This window comes from Grus americana, chromosome 4 (assembly GCF_028858705.1).
Source record: "Grus americana isolate bGruAme1 chromosome 4, bGruAme1.mat, whole genome shotgun sequence".
Lineage (NCBI taxonomy): Eukaryota > Metazoa > Chordata > Aves > Gruiformes > Gruidae > Grus > Grus americana.
Genome location: NC_072855.1, coordinates 6,373,315 through 6,390,832, shown reverse-complemented (window position 1 = coordinate 6,390,832; position 17,518 = coordinate 6,373,315). Strand labels below are relative to the sequence as shown.

Genomic DNA, 17,518 nt, shown 5'->3' with positions numbered 1-17,518 from the left:
CTGGGTGTACAAAAGCCCATTTCCATGTTGGTGCTCAGGGCAAGGACTGGACCACTCTCTGCTGGAGGCTTTTCTCATGGCTGCAGTTACTCACCAGAGTAAGAGAGGCAACACGCGTCGGATCAGACTCCGATGTTTTGGCAGGCAATGTGAACCTTACGGCGGACGTGGGCTTCCTGACTCATGGCTGGCTGTTATCAGCCATCCTCTCTACCTCTGCACCTTGCCTTCCTGGGCTGAAGTCCTCGCTCGTGCTCCAGCAGCACACGCTGCGCTGCACCCCGGGTCCGCGCAGCCAGCAGTCCTGTACTGACCTTGCCCTTCAAAAAACACTTACTATTTATTAAACTAAAAAGTAAGGAAAGGGATGCACAGCCCTTCCTTGGAAGGGAGTTTTTTTGCACAGCCTCACACGTGTCCTCTCTCCCTCCCGTGCCTCAGTTTCCCCATCGGTGGGATGGGGTGTTATGATGTCCCAGCCCCACAGGCTGAACACGTGGCTTTGCACACCTGAACTACAGCCTGATTTTGCTTGGAAGGGACCTCTGGAGGTTTCTGACCTGAACCTTGCTTTAAACGGGTCCAATCTCAAATTTAAATCCAACCTCACAGTTATATCAGGTGGCTCAGTGCTTCCCCAGTTAAATTTTGAGTTTCTCTGGGGTTATACTGGAGACAACAAGCTCTCCATGCCCCACGCTTGATCACCCTGACGGTTAAAAGCTACGTCCTAATATTTAACCAGATTTCTCCCCAGCTGCGGCTCGTGCCTGCTGCCCCTTGCCCTGATGCCCGGCACCACCAGCAGCAGCTTGGCTCTGTCTTTCCCGTATATTCCCATTCCCAGGCTCCGTGCAGGGCGGCCACCTCCGCCGCTTGCACCGCGGCGAGGGGAACATCGGCGGGTTGCAACGGGGAGAAGTTTTCCGTGAGCACAACTGCAAAGGGTGACGGGGTTGCAAGTGGCGGCGCTGGTGGCGAGTCGCTCGGCCCTGCTTTCCTGCCTCTGCGTGGGGTCAAGCGGCCTGCAGCCGTGCCGTGCCGTGCCGTGCCGTGCCGTGCCGTGCCGTGCCGTGCCGTGCCGAGGGGCTGCACCGTTGGCCGGAGTGCCCAAGGTGGGAACGGCTGCGGGGGTTCGCAGGATCGGGGCGAGAGGGGGCCTCTCCCAGCAGCGCTGTCGGCTGCTCCGTGGGATTTGCATGAAAACTGGCGGATTTATCTCAGCCCTTCCCACACCGAGTTAAATCCTGTCCTTAGTTTAACCCCTTTGAACAAAATCAGCCCGCTCTAAAAACATAGTTGTTTCCTTTTATTTATTTATTTTAATTTTAAAACTCCAGCTTTTGCAAATAGCCTGTAGGGGACACGATGTGCTCGCGCAGTGACTTCTGCTTTTGCTCAGGCCAGGAAGTGTCTCCGGGACAGGGTGGGAAGGGCGCAGGAGAAGCAGGACAAGGAGGCTCCAGCCACCTCAGTGCAAATCCCGGGCAGAGTTTCCACCGCCCACAAAACGCTGCATGCCCTCTGCCATCCCCGGCTGCTCCTTCTCTCCATGGCTTTTTTTGGGAGGAGGTGGTTTCTTCCCTGAGGAGCTCTGTCTGTCCACATGGGAAGTTTTTGGGGGAGTCAGCTTGGGATGTGGGGCTGTTCCCAGTGGGGGGGATGCTCTGGGGCCCTTGCAGTGACTGCAGTGCCTCCCCAGCACCCATGGAGTATGTCAGCACACGGGGAGGCGTGGGGGCCGTCGACTTCGAGGGAGCCCTTTTCTCCGGCTACGCGCCCGACGGGGGCCTCTTCATGCCCCAGCACATCCCCTTGCTGGATGGGGACACCCTGCGGAGGTGGAGCTGCCTCTCCTACCCGGAGCTGGTGAAGGAGCTGTGCTCCCTCTTCATCACAGACAAGTTGGTCCCACGGAGCACGCTCAACGGTGAGCCTCAGCCGTGCAGGGAGCTGCTCGCAGGGACATGCACTAGGATTTTGGGGTGTTCAGATGCATCTGCCTGCCTTTGCCCCATCCTCTTCGCAGCCCCCAGAGGATGGAGCCTATTGCACCATTGCCTGCTTCTTTCTGTACCCTCTTCTCCTCTGTCACCTTGCTGGGGCTTGTTACCTTCTGCAAAAGGTGTCCCCTGTGTGCAAAGAGGGATCGGGGTGACTGCAATAGTGATGGCTGATGCCATGGTCCTGCTCACTGCTCCAGACTTGCCCTCCACCAGGGCTTTCTGCTGCTCCATGCTCTCACTGAGATCCGATTTTTAATATTTTTAATATTTAACAGCTATCCCTTCCACCAGAGGGCAGCTATAACCTCTGTCTCAACAGTGTGTTATGATAAAATTCGGATTTCCTGTATTTTATATTTTATCACAGTTTGCTCTGATTGTGTCAGGTGTCCCATGGGGTCTCTCACCATAGAGCTGTCAAAGACAATAAAGTGGGCTGGTTTACTTCTAATAGCTAAGAATAACTTGTTAGATACTGTCACCTGTCCAGCAGATGAGAGTCTTTGGTTCTGCAGAAAGCTTCCCAGGAGCACGAAGAGCACAGATGCAGGAAGCCATGGGTCAGAAAAATATTCCTCTACCTAATCTAACAGCCCCTTTAACCATTTTCCCTCCAGATCTGATCGACAGGGCCTTCAGCAGGTTCAGACACAAGGACGTCATCCATCTGTCCAGGCTGAAAGATGGGATGAATGTTTTGGAGCTGTGGCATGGGGTTACTTACGCTTTTAAGGATCTGTCCTTGTCCTGCACAGGGCAGTTTCTACAGTATTTCTTGGAGAAAAAGCAGAAGCATGTCACTATTCTGGTGGGTGAGTATACCTCTTTGTGTGGGATAAAAATTCTGGGCGGGTGTTTACCTTGAAAGCCATCATCCCACGGCCCTCCCCACAAATGTCCTGGGGTGGTATTGCCTCATGGGTGGCTGGTGAGTGATCTCCAGGCAATGCCAGGGTGGCTGCTCTAGCCAAAAACATCTCATGGTGCATCTCTGCATCTTTTTCTTAAAGTGCAGCAGTGCAGGTTTGACTGACGCATCAATTTTTTGCTTTTCTTGGTTCTCCCTCACTTTGAAACAGGGACTTCAGGGGACACGGGGAGCTCGGCCATTGAGAGCGTGAGAGGGCAGAAGAACATAGACATCTTTGTTCTGCTGCCCAAAGGGTTGTGCACCCAGATACAGGAACTTCAGATGACCACCGTCATTGAAGACAACGTCCATGTCTTTGCTGGTTGGCATTACTGTTAGACTGTCCACTTTATGGCCCTGCTGTGTCAACACCATGACCCTAAAAGTCTCAGGGGGCTGCTGCTTTAGCAGTTGCAGCTGGCCAGGTTGTTGCCATCATGGTCACCATGTCCAGACATCTGGCTAACAGAAGCATGTAGCAGATGTCCCCAGTTTGATGGATAAGTGGTTCAAGACTTCCTTTTCTCCTGGCTGCAGATTAGAGCTGCCTCCATGCGGGCAGTTGGTGTTTATCTGAATTCAGTACCATTTCTTGGCACTAAAAGGATCAAGAGTCACCCCTTCTCTTTGTCCCTTCTCCTTCATGGGTGGTCAGTCCCCAGCCGTTGTGCCATCCCTGTGGTAGGGATCATCACGGGTTGCTTGGGCTGTCCCATGGACTCCTCTGCTCAGACAAGTCTCACCTTGACATCTCACAGAGGATGCAGGTGTTTGCCAAGTATGTATTTACTCAGTATAAGCAAGATCCCGGAGTGCAATGTCTGCAGAAACCACCTGACATCCATGTGGTGCCACTCAACCCCTGGCTCGTACAGCCCCTGAGGCAGACGGGCAGCTCAGGACACCCCTGGCCACAGCAAACCCCAGGGCTTGAGACTGGCCCTATTTCAGAGCAGAAATACCTGGTGCCCAATGCGCTGATATTGGCAGATCTAATCTTTCCTTTCTCCTTTTCACAGCTCATGGGAACAGCGATGAAATTGATGAGCCGATCAAGGAACTGTTTGCTGATGTTGATTTTGCCAGAAAATACAATCTGATGAGCTTGAATTCAGTCAATTGGTCGAGGATTATGGTGCAGATTGCTCACCACTTCTACGCTTACTTTCAGTGTGCCCCGTCCCTGGATACCACCCCGTTGCCAGTGGTGGAAATTGTTGTGCCAACAGGAGGAGGAGGAAATATCACAGGTGAAGGGAAAAATGATAGGTTAGATAGGGAAGAGAGAGAATGCTGTGACCTATGGACTAAAAGCACTTTGCAGATGCTGGGTATTGCCATTTATTAAAACACCCACTCACTGGTAGGATTTCTTCAGAACCACTTATATTTTATTACTCATGTATGGTTATTACTCATTTAGGTGTCACTGATGCAAGGTGCAGAAAATCCCAAACCACCCTCTGATAATGACTGTAGCTATCTTGAGGATGGGCACATTAGAAGAGGCCAGAATGTGTTTGATCCAGAAAAGAGGGAGAATATTGTGCCTCTGATTTCCTAATTGAGACATTAACAGAGGTGTGGAATCCTGCCTGGTCCTACTCTGGTTTGCATGGTAGTGTGCAGTCAAGAAAACCACTTCTAGTTGTATAGTCTGGCCTTCTAAATGTGAGTCCTTGATTGCCTCCATCCCCAAATAGGTGTACAACTGCCTTATGAAAGCAATAAAGGATTCAACGCACTCAACTGCATTCACATTTCCAGGCTGCCCATCTGAGGCAGCATTATTAAGCTGCAAGAGCCCAAAAGCTTCATCTCTCTTGCTTAACCTCTCTGTCCCCTTCCCATCCATCTTCAAATATGGAGACGTGCAAGGGTTGGTGTTCAATGGCAGGTGGAGCATTGCATCTCTGGGTTTTTTTAATCTGGTGCTATACCAAAACATTAAAGACAGATATCTCAGAGTCCATTAGGGAATGTAATTTATGTCTGCTTCTGAACTATATGCTCAATGAATTTCCATGGTGACTTCTTTGCTAAATCTCTTATGAATGTTTCTCCATCGAACATGCATGTATTTTTTCACTTTTTTCCTAGCTGGCTGTATTGCCCAGAAAATGGGTCTCCCAATTCGACTTGTTGCCGTGGTTAACAGCAATGACATCATTCATAGGACTGTTCAACATGGAGATTTCTCACTGTCAGAGAGCGTGAAGGCTACGTTAGCATCAGCCATGGATATTCAGGTATGTAATGAATTGGCCAAAATGGGAAAATACCAAATATTTTATATTTTTATAACTTTGTTTCCTTGTACTCTGTTCTACCTGGCTTATGAGAGCATAATTCTGCCACTGGCAATGCCTCTCAGTGATGCATTGAGAGATGTGATTCATATTGAGCATTTATGCTGCAGACTGCTGAGCTGAGAGAGATCAAACACCTTCTTCCTCACTTTTCAGAGCTCAGCTTTGTAATCTTCATTGTTAAATTCTGGATTTCTGGGGTTTCGTTATGTGCAACGTTAGCAGGATTGGGACGTTTTCTCAAAATGTGACACTTTTTGAAAATTATAAATCCCATCATGTCTCAAGGGCTTTGTTGACGCTTCTGAAAGGTTCCACCAAGAGCAAGAGAATAGACCAGGAAGAAGGTAGGGAAGCCCGGAAGAAATGCCTCATCTACGGCCGTCTGCAGGTTGCTCGGAATGAAACAAGTCTCAGCAGGCAGGCAAAGGCCTCAGAAATGAAAAGTCATGGAGGTACAGAAACCAAACACCTGGAAGCAAATACCTCCCATTTCATATGTACCCTGTGATCCACAGGGATTGGATCTGCTTCCAAACAAGTGACCAAAGTGTGAAACTCTGTGGTATCACTGTGGCCTTAAGCTACCTGGATTTTCCAAAAGCTGTTCAAACACATTGGGAGGACCTGGGAGCCTGGAGAAACTGCCATGTTTTGTAGTCAGTAAGTCATTATGCCCCCATCACGAGGCTGCTGTGGTCTGCAGCTTGGCTGTCCTCCTGAGGCATGAATTTGTGGGGCTCCTCAGAGCTCAGAATGGCTGGACTCCTCTCTTGGCCCATGTCCCTTCAGTAGCACTGGTCTGCTGAGGCACCTAAGCACATGTCAGACTTTGGGATCATGAGGGAAGGCAGTCAGGTGAGGTGATGTCCAGACATTCCCGAGGAGCTGGATGGGTGTTGCCCTCTGCGTATCCCTCTCCATGGCTGCACGGGACGTTGTTGTTCAGCTCACATCTGAAGCATCTGTGCAAATATTTCCACAGCTCAACAGATCATTCATGCTGGAGGGGACTTCAGGGGGTCTCTGGTTGGGACTTGCTCAAAGCAGGGTCAACCCTGAGGTCAGACCGGGTTGCTGAGGACTTTGTCCAGTCAGGTGTTGGAAACCTTCAAGGATGGAGAGTGCGCAACCTTTTAAGGTTGTCTCTTCTGCAGGCTAAGCTAAAGCAGAGAAAACTTTCCAGTTAGACACTAACTGAAGAGTTGAAGGTGAAGCAGAAAGTCTAGTGTGGATGAGCCTTGTAAGGAGCAATGCCAGGAGAATCACAGCAGACGCTGTGTCTTTGCGGTACCTAAAGCCAACCAGGGGCTGTTCTCTGGCCCTGCAGTCACGAAGCAGCACGCAGCTCATGTTCACATGCCAAAACTTTCCTTGGGAACAGTCCCCAGCATGACGTGTCCTCCAAACTGGGCCCAGACTTTCTCCTGGACAACTCTAGTGGCATGGGACAAAACCAGACCAGAGAGCTGGCTGATAATTTAAATGGCAAGGCCAGTACTTGCACCAGTGTCCTGGCCCAGTTCAACTGGTGTGAATGTAGTGATCTGCAGTGGAAACCATAAGGCTGGTATGAATGGAGGGTGAAGGAGAAGGTGTGGATGTGGGACTAGCAGAAGGAAGGGCAGGAGAAGGGCTGTCAGGAAGATGGTGCTAGAGGCATCTCTGGTAGCAGGTCACTGAAATCCAGGCACGCTAACATGTAGCTTCTCAGGACAACCAGCTTGGGAAGCAGAGGACAGCCTAAACCAGGGACAGCCTAAAGCAAAGGACAGGCTACGCCCAAGCTAGACTGAAGATTACAGGCTGGAGGCCCTGGGAGATGATGGTGGGAAGATGAAGAACAGGACTGGGGCCATAAGCCACCCAGATAAGGGCACGAAAGGCTAAGTCCTGATGACTCACTGAGTTAGGACAGGATGGAGAGACAAAAGGTCACAGGCACTGTCAGCTGCTAAAAGATACAAAGAGCTCATCTGAAACCAGCGCTTGAACCCAGGAGATGTGATGAGGACTCAGTAGTTGGTGCCCCTTGTCCTGGCTGTCTCTACGAGGTATCTCAGCCAGACCACCTGGATGAACATTCCTTGGTGCCTGTGAGTGTGCAGGAATGAGACAGTGAGTGGTGAAATTGGTTTGGGACCCTCCTGCATGGTCTTGCACTGAGTTTTGCTGCAGTGTTGCAACACCGATTGCTACATAGCTATACAGGCCAGTCAGGCCCTATATGTGCCTTACATGTTCATAAAGTTTTATCGGTCAACCCTGCAGGGAGCTGGGTGTCTCATTGAGTCATGTGGGACCTGGTGACTCACAGCAGCATCTGCAACACTGAATAAACACCTGGATATTTCTGGTTCACAAATACGTAGTGTGTTATTAGCCTAGGTTCCTCAAGGTGATTACACAGATGTGGTCACACCGTCGATTTATCAGTTGTCCCTTCATTAAGTTTTTTTAATCTGATGGTCACTGCCAGATTGCTCTGACAGGTCAGAGGTCTGAAGGACATTGGGTTCCCAAAGACTTGTCTTGAGATGTAAGTGTGCAGGGGGAAGACACAAAGCCCACTTCAGCGTCCACCAAAAAAAAGAGGAGGCAGTAGGACCTCAACCCTAATTAGACTTCAGAGAATCCACACAAGTGCTCTTCCCCTGAGACAGCTGCTGGAATTTCGCTGCTCACCTATTGCCTTGTTATCCCAGGAGCCTTACAACGTGGAGAGGATCCTCTGGCTGCTCTCGGGCTCTGACAACCGCCTGACGAAAACACTGATGGAGCAATTCAGTGTGTTGAAAAGCCTTAAGCTGCCGGAGGATTTGCACAGAAAGGTCAGTTCCCCACACATGTGGTGCCATGTGTGTGTAAGGAGATTCACCACTACCAGTTGTTTGCAACTTATTTTCAGAATAAAAAAAAAATCATAGTGGAGAGTTTCCAGCCAAAAATTTAAGTGTGAGGCCAGAGGAGTTTTATATCAGTGTGCATGCTTGGAGATGTTAAAAACCCCTTTTAATTATTATTATTTTTTTTTAAGAAACCTCTTTCTTCTTTTCAAAACTAACTAACAAAATACCTACAATTATTTGAGTAGGATATGAAACCACCGCTTCCTTGGCCACTCCAGTGCTGGCATTGGCCCTGCACCAGGGCATTGTGCAGTGGGTGCTGGCATGGACTGAGCATGGCGTTTGGGAGCGGGTCTGCCGGGTTTGGTGCAGCAATTCAGCCTCGGTGTTGTGGCAAATGGGAGCACGAATACAAAGCCGAGAGAAATACAGGAGAAAATTGAACGTTTGAATCGCAAGGCTCTTTGGGCCAGATGCAAAGTGCTGTCCCCCAGTGAGCATCCTTTGCCTGGTGCCTGCTCCTGCTTGCACAGCAGCAAAATAAATACTAAAAATTTACATTATTAAAAGAAAGAAGACCTATTACACTGAGGTGGGTTTTACAAGCCCTCAGAAACTCCCTTGGAGCATGCAAATAGTAGCGTGGAGCTGAGCTGAGTTTCGGCTCCCCTCCACCCACACTCCCAGCACCTGGGGATGGAAACCTCTTGTTCGTGCCCTGGCCCGGTGGCCATTTCCAGCAGTGCCTCATCTCCCGGCGGCAGCAGCAACCCCTTTTCCTTCAGTCCCTGGGGAGCTTCATTCTCCAGCCTCCCCATTTTGAACTGCTTTGTTGAATGCCCATGAAACAAGCCGTGCTGGGAACGCACGGGGTGCTGATGCCCTGTGCAAACCTCCCCATTTTCCCCGGGGCCGCAGCTCTCCGAGACCCTGCGCTCGTGCTCAGCCTCTGACGAGGACATCGTGCGTGCCATGCAGCGCTGCTGGGAGGAAAACCGCTACCTGCTGTGCCCCCACTCTGCCGTGGCCGCCCACTACCACTACTCACAGCCAGACAGGTAAGGATAGATGTGGTTGGGAGCGTCGGGGACCGCAGCATCACCTCTCCCTTTGCTCCTGCAGCATCTCCAGCTCAGGGCTTGCTTCCATCAAAAGTTTTCTTGCTTTTCTTTCCTTGCCAGCACGCCTCGGTGTTGCTTAGCTCCAGCCTCCGCAGCCAAATTTCAGGAAGCTCTGCTCCGAGCCGGCCTGGTTCCCCAGCTCCCCCCTGAAATCACTGCCTTAACGACGATGGAGACAAGGTCCACTCTCCTGGAGCGCGGGCAGGACTGGGCACAGGTGCTCTGGGAGCGGATCAAAGTGGTGGCACAGCGGTGGGAGGCACAGGGTAATCGGTCGGCCCCGGGACAGCGGGAGATCAGCAGGCAGGGAGTCACTCAGACCTGATCTACCGGAGCACTGCTGGTTGATGCCTCCCAGGGCTCATTTTCCATTCGTAGGATAGCCCCATGTTATGCTGGGAAAGGAGCCTACGGTCTCCACACAATGAATTATTAGCAGCAACACCCTTTGCCGTTGAATTACAGAGACATTCATAACATTTTCAGTAAAGAGCTCTACAACTGTATCCTCTTTTTCCTAGAAACTCATAAAAACTGATTGAAACTCTGAATGAGCCCGCCTGTTCCATCATTACATGCTATTACAGAAAGCTCCCTTAGCATTGCCCACAGTCACCAGCTTTCTGAGCATTACCCAGCAATTCTGGCCCCGTGCTGGGATGTTCAGTCCAGCGGTCCCTGTAGCACCCGAGATGCTGAACGGGAAATGCACGCAGGGCTGGGGTGGATCCACTTTACCCATCCCCATAATTTAAGCGGTGCCAGGGATCATTCCCAGTCATCGAAACTTGCTCAGTGATAGTGTTAAACAGCGGATGTTTTCCCTGGACATGTTTATTTTAAGGAGCTACTTTCCGGTGCTGTTATCTTGCAGCTTTTCGTCCCAGTCCTGCAGCAGATTTGTCCCGGGCAACTTCACTGAAACAAATAGGAAATGGGAAATTCCCTTTATCTTCAGCCTGAAACTTCAGGTCTTTCAATACCACGTTCCCATCATATACATATAAATATATAAATACCTTGTGTGGGAGCTGCCTCCACAAGTCATGCATCTGGCAGGAATCTCTTGTGCCTAAAAGAGGGGGGAAAATAGGAATAATTACACCAGGGGGAAAAAATCCCCCTTTGCCATCAAAAAAAATTCCCGCTTCGACATCAAAGGAAGTCCCGTAATGGGAGGATTAATTTGAAGGTTTAGTGGCATTTAGCAGGGTAAAAGTAAATTCTGTGAAGTGAATCAGCATGGGATGTTTCAGAATGTGTGGGAAGAGTGGGAAGTTTTGCCTGGGCTCCAAGCTGCCTTGCTGGCACCTGGGCAGCCTTTTCCTCGGCTCCCCCAGTGCAGCCAGCCCCGTGCTGTCTCCTTCCATCCCACCGAAGTCCTGCAGGAGAGACCAATGCTTCCTCCAAGGTGGGGGCCGAGGCTGTCCCATCCCAATTAATGGGGATGAGGGAAACAGCTTAATATAAAATGATGTAAAAAACCACAGTGCTGGATGTTTTCAGTGCTAACAGCTCTACTTGTTGCATGGATCGAGCAGTTGGGAGGGAAATGGTGGTGGGGTCCAGGGAAGGTCTGATGCTTCACGGGGCTGTCATTCACCCCTTTTTAAGAGCCAAACCAGCCAGCAAAATATATCTTATTTAAGGACTAACACAGCCTCATCCTCAGGAATAACCTTGCCCCAAAGGATGGCTTTGCACTGAGGGGCTGTGCAGCAAGTCACTGGCGGTGTCGATGAGAAACCCCCCGATCCCATTTGACCCCTGCGATCGGCTGCCCCTTTTGTTGATGCACATGTTATACTTGTCAGACTCCAATGCCTTTAATAGGTGCCTCCCCAAATCTTGCGGTTCTCAGCCAGGGCCGGCTGCCCAGTTGTAATTTAGCCCTTAATCATAGCTTAAGACACCCTGCGAGGCGGGAGAGGCCTGAAATTGCACCCAGCTCCACATCCAAGTGAGAGGTTGCAAATCCGGCTTGCCAGCTGGGACCGGAGCAGGAGGGGAGGTGGGACGGTGAGGGGCTGGACCCGGACCCCTGGCCAGGGAGCACCGGGAAGGATGGGGTGAGGGGTGCTGGACTTGCAGCCCGCCAAAGCCCCGGTGTGTTTTGCAAGCAGCAAACGTGGTGAAGACATCCCCACGCTCCTGGAGCAGCCCGATGGAAAAGGGTCCAGCCTCGCTGCGGACAGGCGGCAGATGATGCCCATGCAGGGTGAAAAGGGGTTTAATTCTCAACCATCCCCGAGGGTACCCCTGTGGGGTGAGGGTGCTGCTTCTTCCTCAGTCAAAACCAGGTGTTTTTTTGGGCAGGACACTACAAAATCTCTCTCTGGGATTTCCGGGGCAGAGGCGCAGCAGGAAAAGCCTGTTTCATGCCCGGAGCTGAGGTGGAGGGTGCACAGACACGCTCGGCTTGCAGGGCGGCCGTGCTCCCGCAGATGGCAATACACGGCCGCCTGTGGCAGCCCGGGATGCGGGGATGAACCTGGTCTCGTGGGCATGCTGTGTCCCACTGCCTGCTCGGGGACCCTGGCATCCCTGGCAGCTCCCACACCGAGGGGTTTCCCTCCCACTTCGGCCCCAAAGCGGGTGCTTGGAGCTCTGCTTGCTCCTCCTCAGGTCTCAGTCTGAGAGGGAGGGTCAGCTTTGTTTGATGGAAAAGTCATGCAGAAAGGCGGTACCTCCTTGCCCAACACTTTGATGGGCAGCTGCAAGCTCTGGCAGCTTGACGTGTTCCTGGGGTTAATGATATATTACTTCTGCACGTTCCAGAGCTGTTCAGGCCAGACTTGTGAAATAATTCATCTCATACATCAACTGCTCATACTTTTCCCCAGCAAAAATTCCAGTTTCAGGCTCCTCACCCCAAGCAGATCCTACCCACACATCTTAGGAGACAGCGTTGCCCATGAGCCAGTGGCCATCATCCACAGAGACTCCATGTATTGCCAGGGATGTTCCCCTGGAGGTCGGGACACTCTTCAGACTGAGGGACATGGCTGGAACATGCTCCTAACCCCTGAGTACCTCAAGTAGGAAGTATTGTATTGGGATGGAGATGCAATGTATTGGTATAGAGGAATAGGGTCCCCCGTGGTTCAGCTGAAGGTTTCTACCCAAGAGCTCACACGTACCAAAGCATCTTACTGTCCTGGAGCCATCTGTTGGTGTGTTCAACATGGGACTGGGGAGCTTGTCCCAGCGTAGGTTGGGATCTGCCTGGCTACACGTGGGGTCTGCCCTTTAAGCTGTCTGCCTCCAAGCTAGCGGCCGTTGCCTGGCGTTGCACCCCATGGAGACAGCAGCAGCAGAGCCACACTGTGGTTCGTCGCTCCAACTATTAACAACAGTCCCATTAAGAGTGCTGTTAATTAAAGGCGAACACAGGTTGACTTGCTGTCTGCAGTGCTGATTGAGCTAAAATTCAGGGGTATAATACAAATCTCCAATGGGCTGAGGATGAGGATGCTATTTCCCATGAGCAGAGCAGTCCAGCCTTCCCCTGTGCTTTGCCATGATGTCCATCCTCATCTTCCAACTTGTGGCTGCCCACCCCAGTCCTCCCACTCAAGGAACTGATTTTGGGGCATTTCCTCCACTGATCGGGGTGTCACGTCCTTCTGCGCCAGCGTTACCTTTATGGGCTGGGAGGAGGAGTCCGCAGCATGGTGAATTATAAGCCAATTCTTTAAAACAGTGTTCTGAAGGTTTGGGAGTTGAATTATTATTTATAATGCCCTGGGGGCGCCGTGTAATTTATGGACAGGTATGAAGACAAGTAGGCGCTCAGACATGGGGATGAGCCCAGTGTAAATGCTGAGATAGAAAGATAGATAGATGGATAGATGAAGATAAGCTTCTTGGCCAGGAGAGCTGGAGATTGAAAAGCCTGCTCTTACAGATCTCTGCTGTCCTAGGGTAATACCGACTATCCCAGTACTCCCACTCCGTATAAAGTCATCTCAAATCTGGTGCAAATGGTTTGTTTACTTTTTTTTTTTTTTTAAATTAATTTATCCCAAGTGCGAGGGGGAAAAAAAAAAAGTTGCTTTGTTGTTGCAATTTGCTGCTAGGCATTCCTATGTGTGCTAATGATAAGTATTAATTAAATAGCTTGCTGTTGTCTTTTAAATGCAGTTCTTTCAGGCTGTAATTAAACACAGACACCCAGCCCTTTCTGTCTGCATAGAAAGAGGCAGGCAGGCCTCCGGAGCTCTGCACTTCTTTCCTTGTAGCAGGAGAGAAGTGGAAAATGAGGCAAAACCAGTTTCCATTGAAAACTCACCACCCTGTGCATGTCCTTCACGTGGAAAGCAAGCAGCTCAAGGAAATTAAAGGAATGCGACTTCCAAGATCCCAGCCCTGCAATCAAAGTAAGTTTATATGCCCTTAAGATTTTGCAGCTTCATACATTTTAAAGGCAGAAGAGATCACTTTGTTTGATCTCCGGAGCAACACAGGCTGTTGAACATCACTCTGTCGTGTTCATCGAGCCCAGCCACTTGTTAGCTTATGATCATCTTCATCTGAAGATCTAGAGATAGAAGTCCTTCCCACTTTCTTCTTAGCTTCCCCAGGTTTTTTTCACCCTTACTGTGAAAAACAAGGCACTTCTGTAAATCCCCATCCCTATGCTGCTCCCATGGTCAATATTATTCTCCCAATATAGGGTGCGCTTCCTGGGAAAACCTGAGTTCCCACCAGCCCTGCTGCCCTCTCGCCTCCCCAACTTCAAATAGAAACTCAGCACTAAAGCCCTCTAGAAATGCAAATAAAAAAGTCAGATGATCACATGATGGAAGGCAACCCCCAAATAAAATTTGCCATATGCTGAATGGCACCTACACCCAACGTTATTCCTGCCCTCAAAGGCAACTGGGCTTTGCTTATCTAAAATGCTGCTGTTAATCAATAAATACATGAAGTGACACCGGCTGTCTGCTGTATCACTTATAAGAGTGGTGGGGGAAGATGCAGCTCACTTGGAGGGTGCCCTGGTCAGAGCTGGGCCATGAGAAACAAGTTTCTCTCCTGCAGCCGTGGCAGGGAGCGTGGGAGGGAGGAGAGGAGGCGTGGGGGAAAGGAGCCAGCTCCTGCGGTCACTCCAAATCCACACGTCAGCCTGTAGCTGGACGGACAGTGACAGTGAAGAGCTTGACTGTGGTGAAGACAGTGTTGGGAAGTGTGTTCAACAGCTGCAAATATATAGTTTTTTTGAACGGAAACATTTAAGAATGCATTTGTGTAATTTATAACCTGAGATCTGTAGAGTATGTATAATAAATATACATAGAATACGTCAGCCACATTGCCTGCCTGCGAAGGGGTCCCTCATTTGGAGCAGCACAGTCCTTTGGGCACCCCAAATGATGCTCATTCACCTTGACAGCTCCCCACCCTTTCCAGAAAACAGCCACGGCCCTTTTGGGGTCCTATCGACCCAAAACTGGATTTACCGTGGGCTTTTCTGTCCCCCCGGCCCTGCAGCTGGCTCTGTCCTGTGGTTTTATGCAGCCAGCTGGGTGCCCACGGGGAGCGTGGGAGGGGGTCCAGGACCCTCTGCAGGCTCCTTCCCTGGCGAGGGGAGCACAGGGCTGGGAGCAACCTCGGGGCTCTGGGTGTTAGCAGCAGCAGAAGTGGCTCCGAAGAGGATTTTTCACAGTTTTTTGCATTTTAGAAATGAGAAAAGGAGAGAAATGAGAAGGGGAAAGGAAAAAAAAAAAAAGTAGAAAGAAAAGCTAGCTTGTATTCAGAAATTAAATATTTAATTGAAAATTAATTTGGATTTGTTTGGATTGTAACAAAAAAACCTTTGCTCTGCTAAAAATGAGCTGATTTTGAGCAGAAACTTAAAAAAATATTCTGAGCTAAAAAAAAAAAAGATATTTTGAAGCCAAAATAACTCACTTTTAGTCCACATGGTCAAAATTGTGTTTAAGTTTTAGGAAAGGAGGCAAATTTAGAAATTTAGACATCTTAGAAATCTTTAAAATACCATATTTAAAAAAAAAGAAAAAGGTGATGGGGGGGGGAGGAAAAAGCGTTGCCTTGCTGGAGCAAGAGGGCAGGAAAAGAGAGGAGCTGGCGCTGCCCTGCATGGCTCTGTCCTTGCCCTGACACCCCTGAGATCACCCTGAGCACTTTAAGATCACGAGATACAGAGAACAAAGAGTTTGTGTTCTCTTTTTTGCTCTCTAGTTCCCTGCCTTTTGGGGCTTCCAAAGCTGTTCAGTGATTTTAGGGCAGGTCAGAAACCGCTTGTTAAAGAAAGCAGTGGAGAATCACATATAACGTGGCTCTGGGAGGGTGATGCTTTCAGAAAAATAGGAAAAAAAAATCATTCCTATTAAAAAAAAATTAAGAAGCAGTGAGCACAGGACAGCAATATTCCATGCAATTCTTCACTATCCGTCTCCTTGCAGAGAGCATCACGGATGTTTGCACAGCCCTTTGCACATGAATATGAAACAGCAGTGGGACGCTGCAGGGAAGGCTGGGGAATGCGGAAGGGGCTGTGTATGAACACAGCATTATTGTGGTACCTGACATACGGGATGGAGCAGGACTCGTGTGCTAGATCCTGGACCGACATGGAAAAAGAAAGATGACATTTTTGCTGTTAAAGTGTACAGTCAGAGCTTTAAGCAAAAGAGTAGCTTTTGAGGGTGAGGTCTTTTCTGCTGTTGCCTTTCTGCATGACCTGGGGGAGCTTTAACCCAGGGATGGGACCCAGGGGCCCTCCTGCAGCCCACCCAGCCCATGGCACTAGCCTGAGCACCCTCAGGTGACTTCTGGGGTCCCGTCCTGGCTGGAAACCGGGCTGCTGCCACCTCCTTGCCCTGAGCTTGGTCCTCTGCAGCCCCCCTTGGTCCTTACCTGCCCAGCAAAGCACCAGCATCCAGCCCCTGGGAGCTCCTCCGGGATGCTTGTGGGGATTAGCCGGGCTACGCTCCCTAAACCCATCACATGCATTTCAATAGTTTTAATTGTTGCCTTTAAAATAATTACAGGCTGGAGAGAGCGGACAGGAAGAGCCCTGCGGATTTGCACCACGGCTTGGGCACACCGTTGTGTACAGTACAGGAGATTTGCCGCTTAGCAGTGTTTTTCCTGCTTGGGAGAGCAGTTTGCATGTCGCAAGGAGGGAAGAACCGCAGGTCTCTGCTCCCCATGGCTGGAAAAGCTGGAGCAAGAGGTGTCCCCAGCACCCTGCTGCACCACCCCAGGGGAGCGCATCCCTCGGCACTGGGCTTGGCAGGCTCTTGCTGTGGCATTTAAACCACAACTTTTTCCTCCTTCCCAAGACCATTCAGAAGGAAACGCACACCTGAAGTGAACAGAATGCTGAAAACCAGACTCTCAGCAGGGAAGGGAGCACTTAGGGCCCCCCTTGCCCAGAGATGAGGTATCACCTTCACCCAGCCCTGGCATTCTCCTTGACTCTTGGTGAGATGGCCCATACTTGTTTTTTTTAGGATATTGTGGTTTGTCCTGGTCCCTTGCTGGCTATCCATCCTCCACGGCCAGAGAAAACATCTCCCTGCTGCTGAAGGGAGATATTTGAGTCCGTCCCGTAGCCTGGAGTAATTCAATACTGAGTGAGAGAAACGCGGTGCTGCTTTTTCGCTGTTTGCACCTTTCTTGCAATTATTTTTTTTGGAGCTCCCCACCAGGGAGCAGGGCAGGCTGGTTGCAGGGATAACATGACTTCCCAGGTGCTGCCTTGCTGCAGAGGATCTGCAGCAGTGCTGCGGACCCCTCTCGGGGCACAGACCTTCCCCAGGGCTCCTTTCACACAGGGTTTCTCATCTAAAAATGCTGCAGCCTCTTGCAGTCCCCTAATGAAGTGCATCTTGAGCACCCAACGTTAAAGAATCCAAGTTAATCCCAACGGCACCAGTGTGTTTTGCTAGCCAGGCTGCTGCTTTGACGTGGTTTAAGGTGCTGCTGCTCATGAGTGTTTCATTCACATCTCTCTGATGGATGTGACCAGCCCAGTGGCTGAGCAGCAATGGTGGAGTGTGATGGTGAGCCTGCAGGGCTCCACTCTCATCCGTCTGACTGTGTGCTGAAGAGGAGGAGTGCTACCTGCCTTGTCCTGGCACCTTCCCCAGCAGGAGATGTGAAACTCCCCACCTCTCAAACATTTCTTGCCCAAATGAGAAAAACAACCCAAACCCCACTTTTTCTCGAGATCTTCTCCAGCCTGGTACGTCAGCATGAAACCCAGCAAGGGGTTCTTGCCTTTGCATTTGTAGTAGCCTCTTTATCATTGATGCATTTTAAAATGAAGACAGGATTTAATCTAAAACCAAGA

At 50.3% G+C, this 17,518-nt stretch overlaps 1 protein-coding gene across 2 annotated transcripts; it reads left to right on the top strand.

Moving 5' to 3' along the window:
* The first annotated feature begins 832 nt into the window (after positions 1 to 832).
* THNSL2 (threonine synthase like 2) lies at positions 833 to 9,742 on the top strand. Of its 2 annotated transcripts, XM_054824257.1 has the most exons (10): positions 833 to 1,054; positions 1,085 to 1,115; positions 1,703 to 1,930; positions 2,624 to 2,818; positions 3,086 to 3,238; positions 3,936 to 4,166; positions 5,017 to 5,165; positions 7,931 to 8,056; positions 8,993 to 9,132; positions 9,256 to 9,742. In XM_054824257.1, exons 3-10 carry the CDS (start codon positions 1,708 to 1,710, stop codon positions 9,518 to 9,520), a joined length of 1,482 nt encoding a protein of 493 aa, XP_054680232.1. In that variant the 5' UTR covers positions 833 to 1,054; positions 1,085 to 1,115; positions 1,703 to 1,707; the 3' UTR covers positions 9,521 to 9,742. The 2 variants fall into 2 exon arrangements, with proteins under 2 accessions (XP_054680232.1, XP_054680231.1); XM_054824256.1 differs by lacking the exon at positions 3,086 to 3,238 and having other exon boundaries at positions 958 to 1,054.
* Positions 9,743 to 17,518: the final 7,776 nt, after the last annotated feature.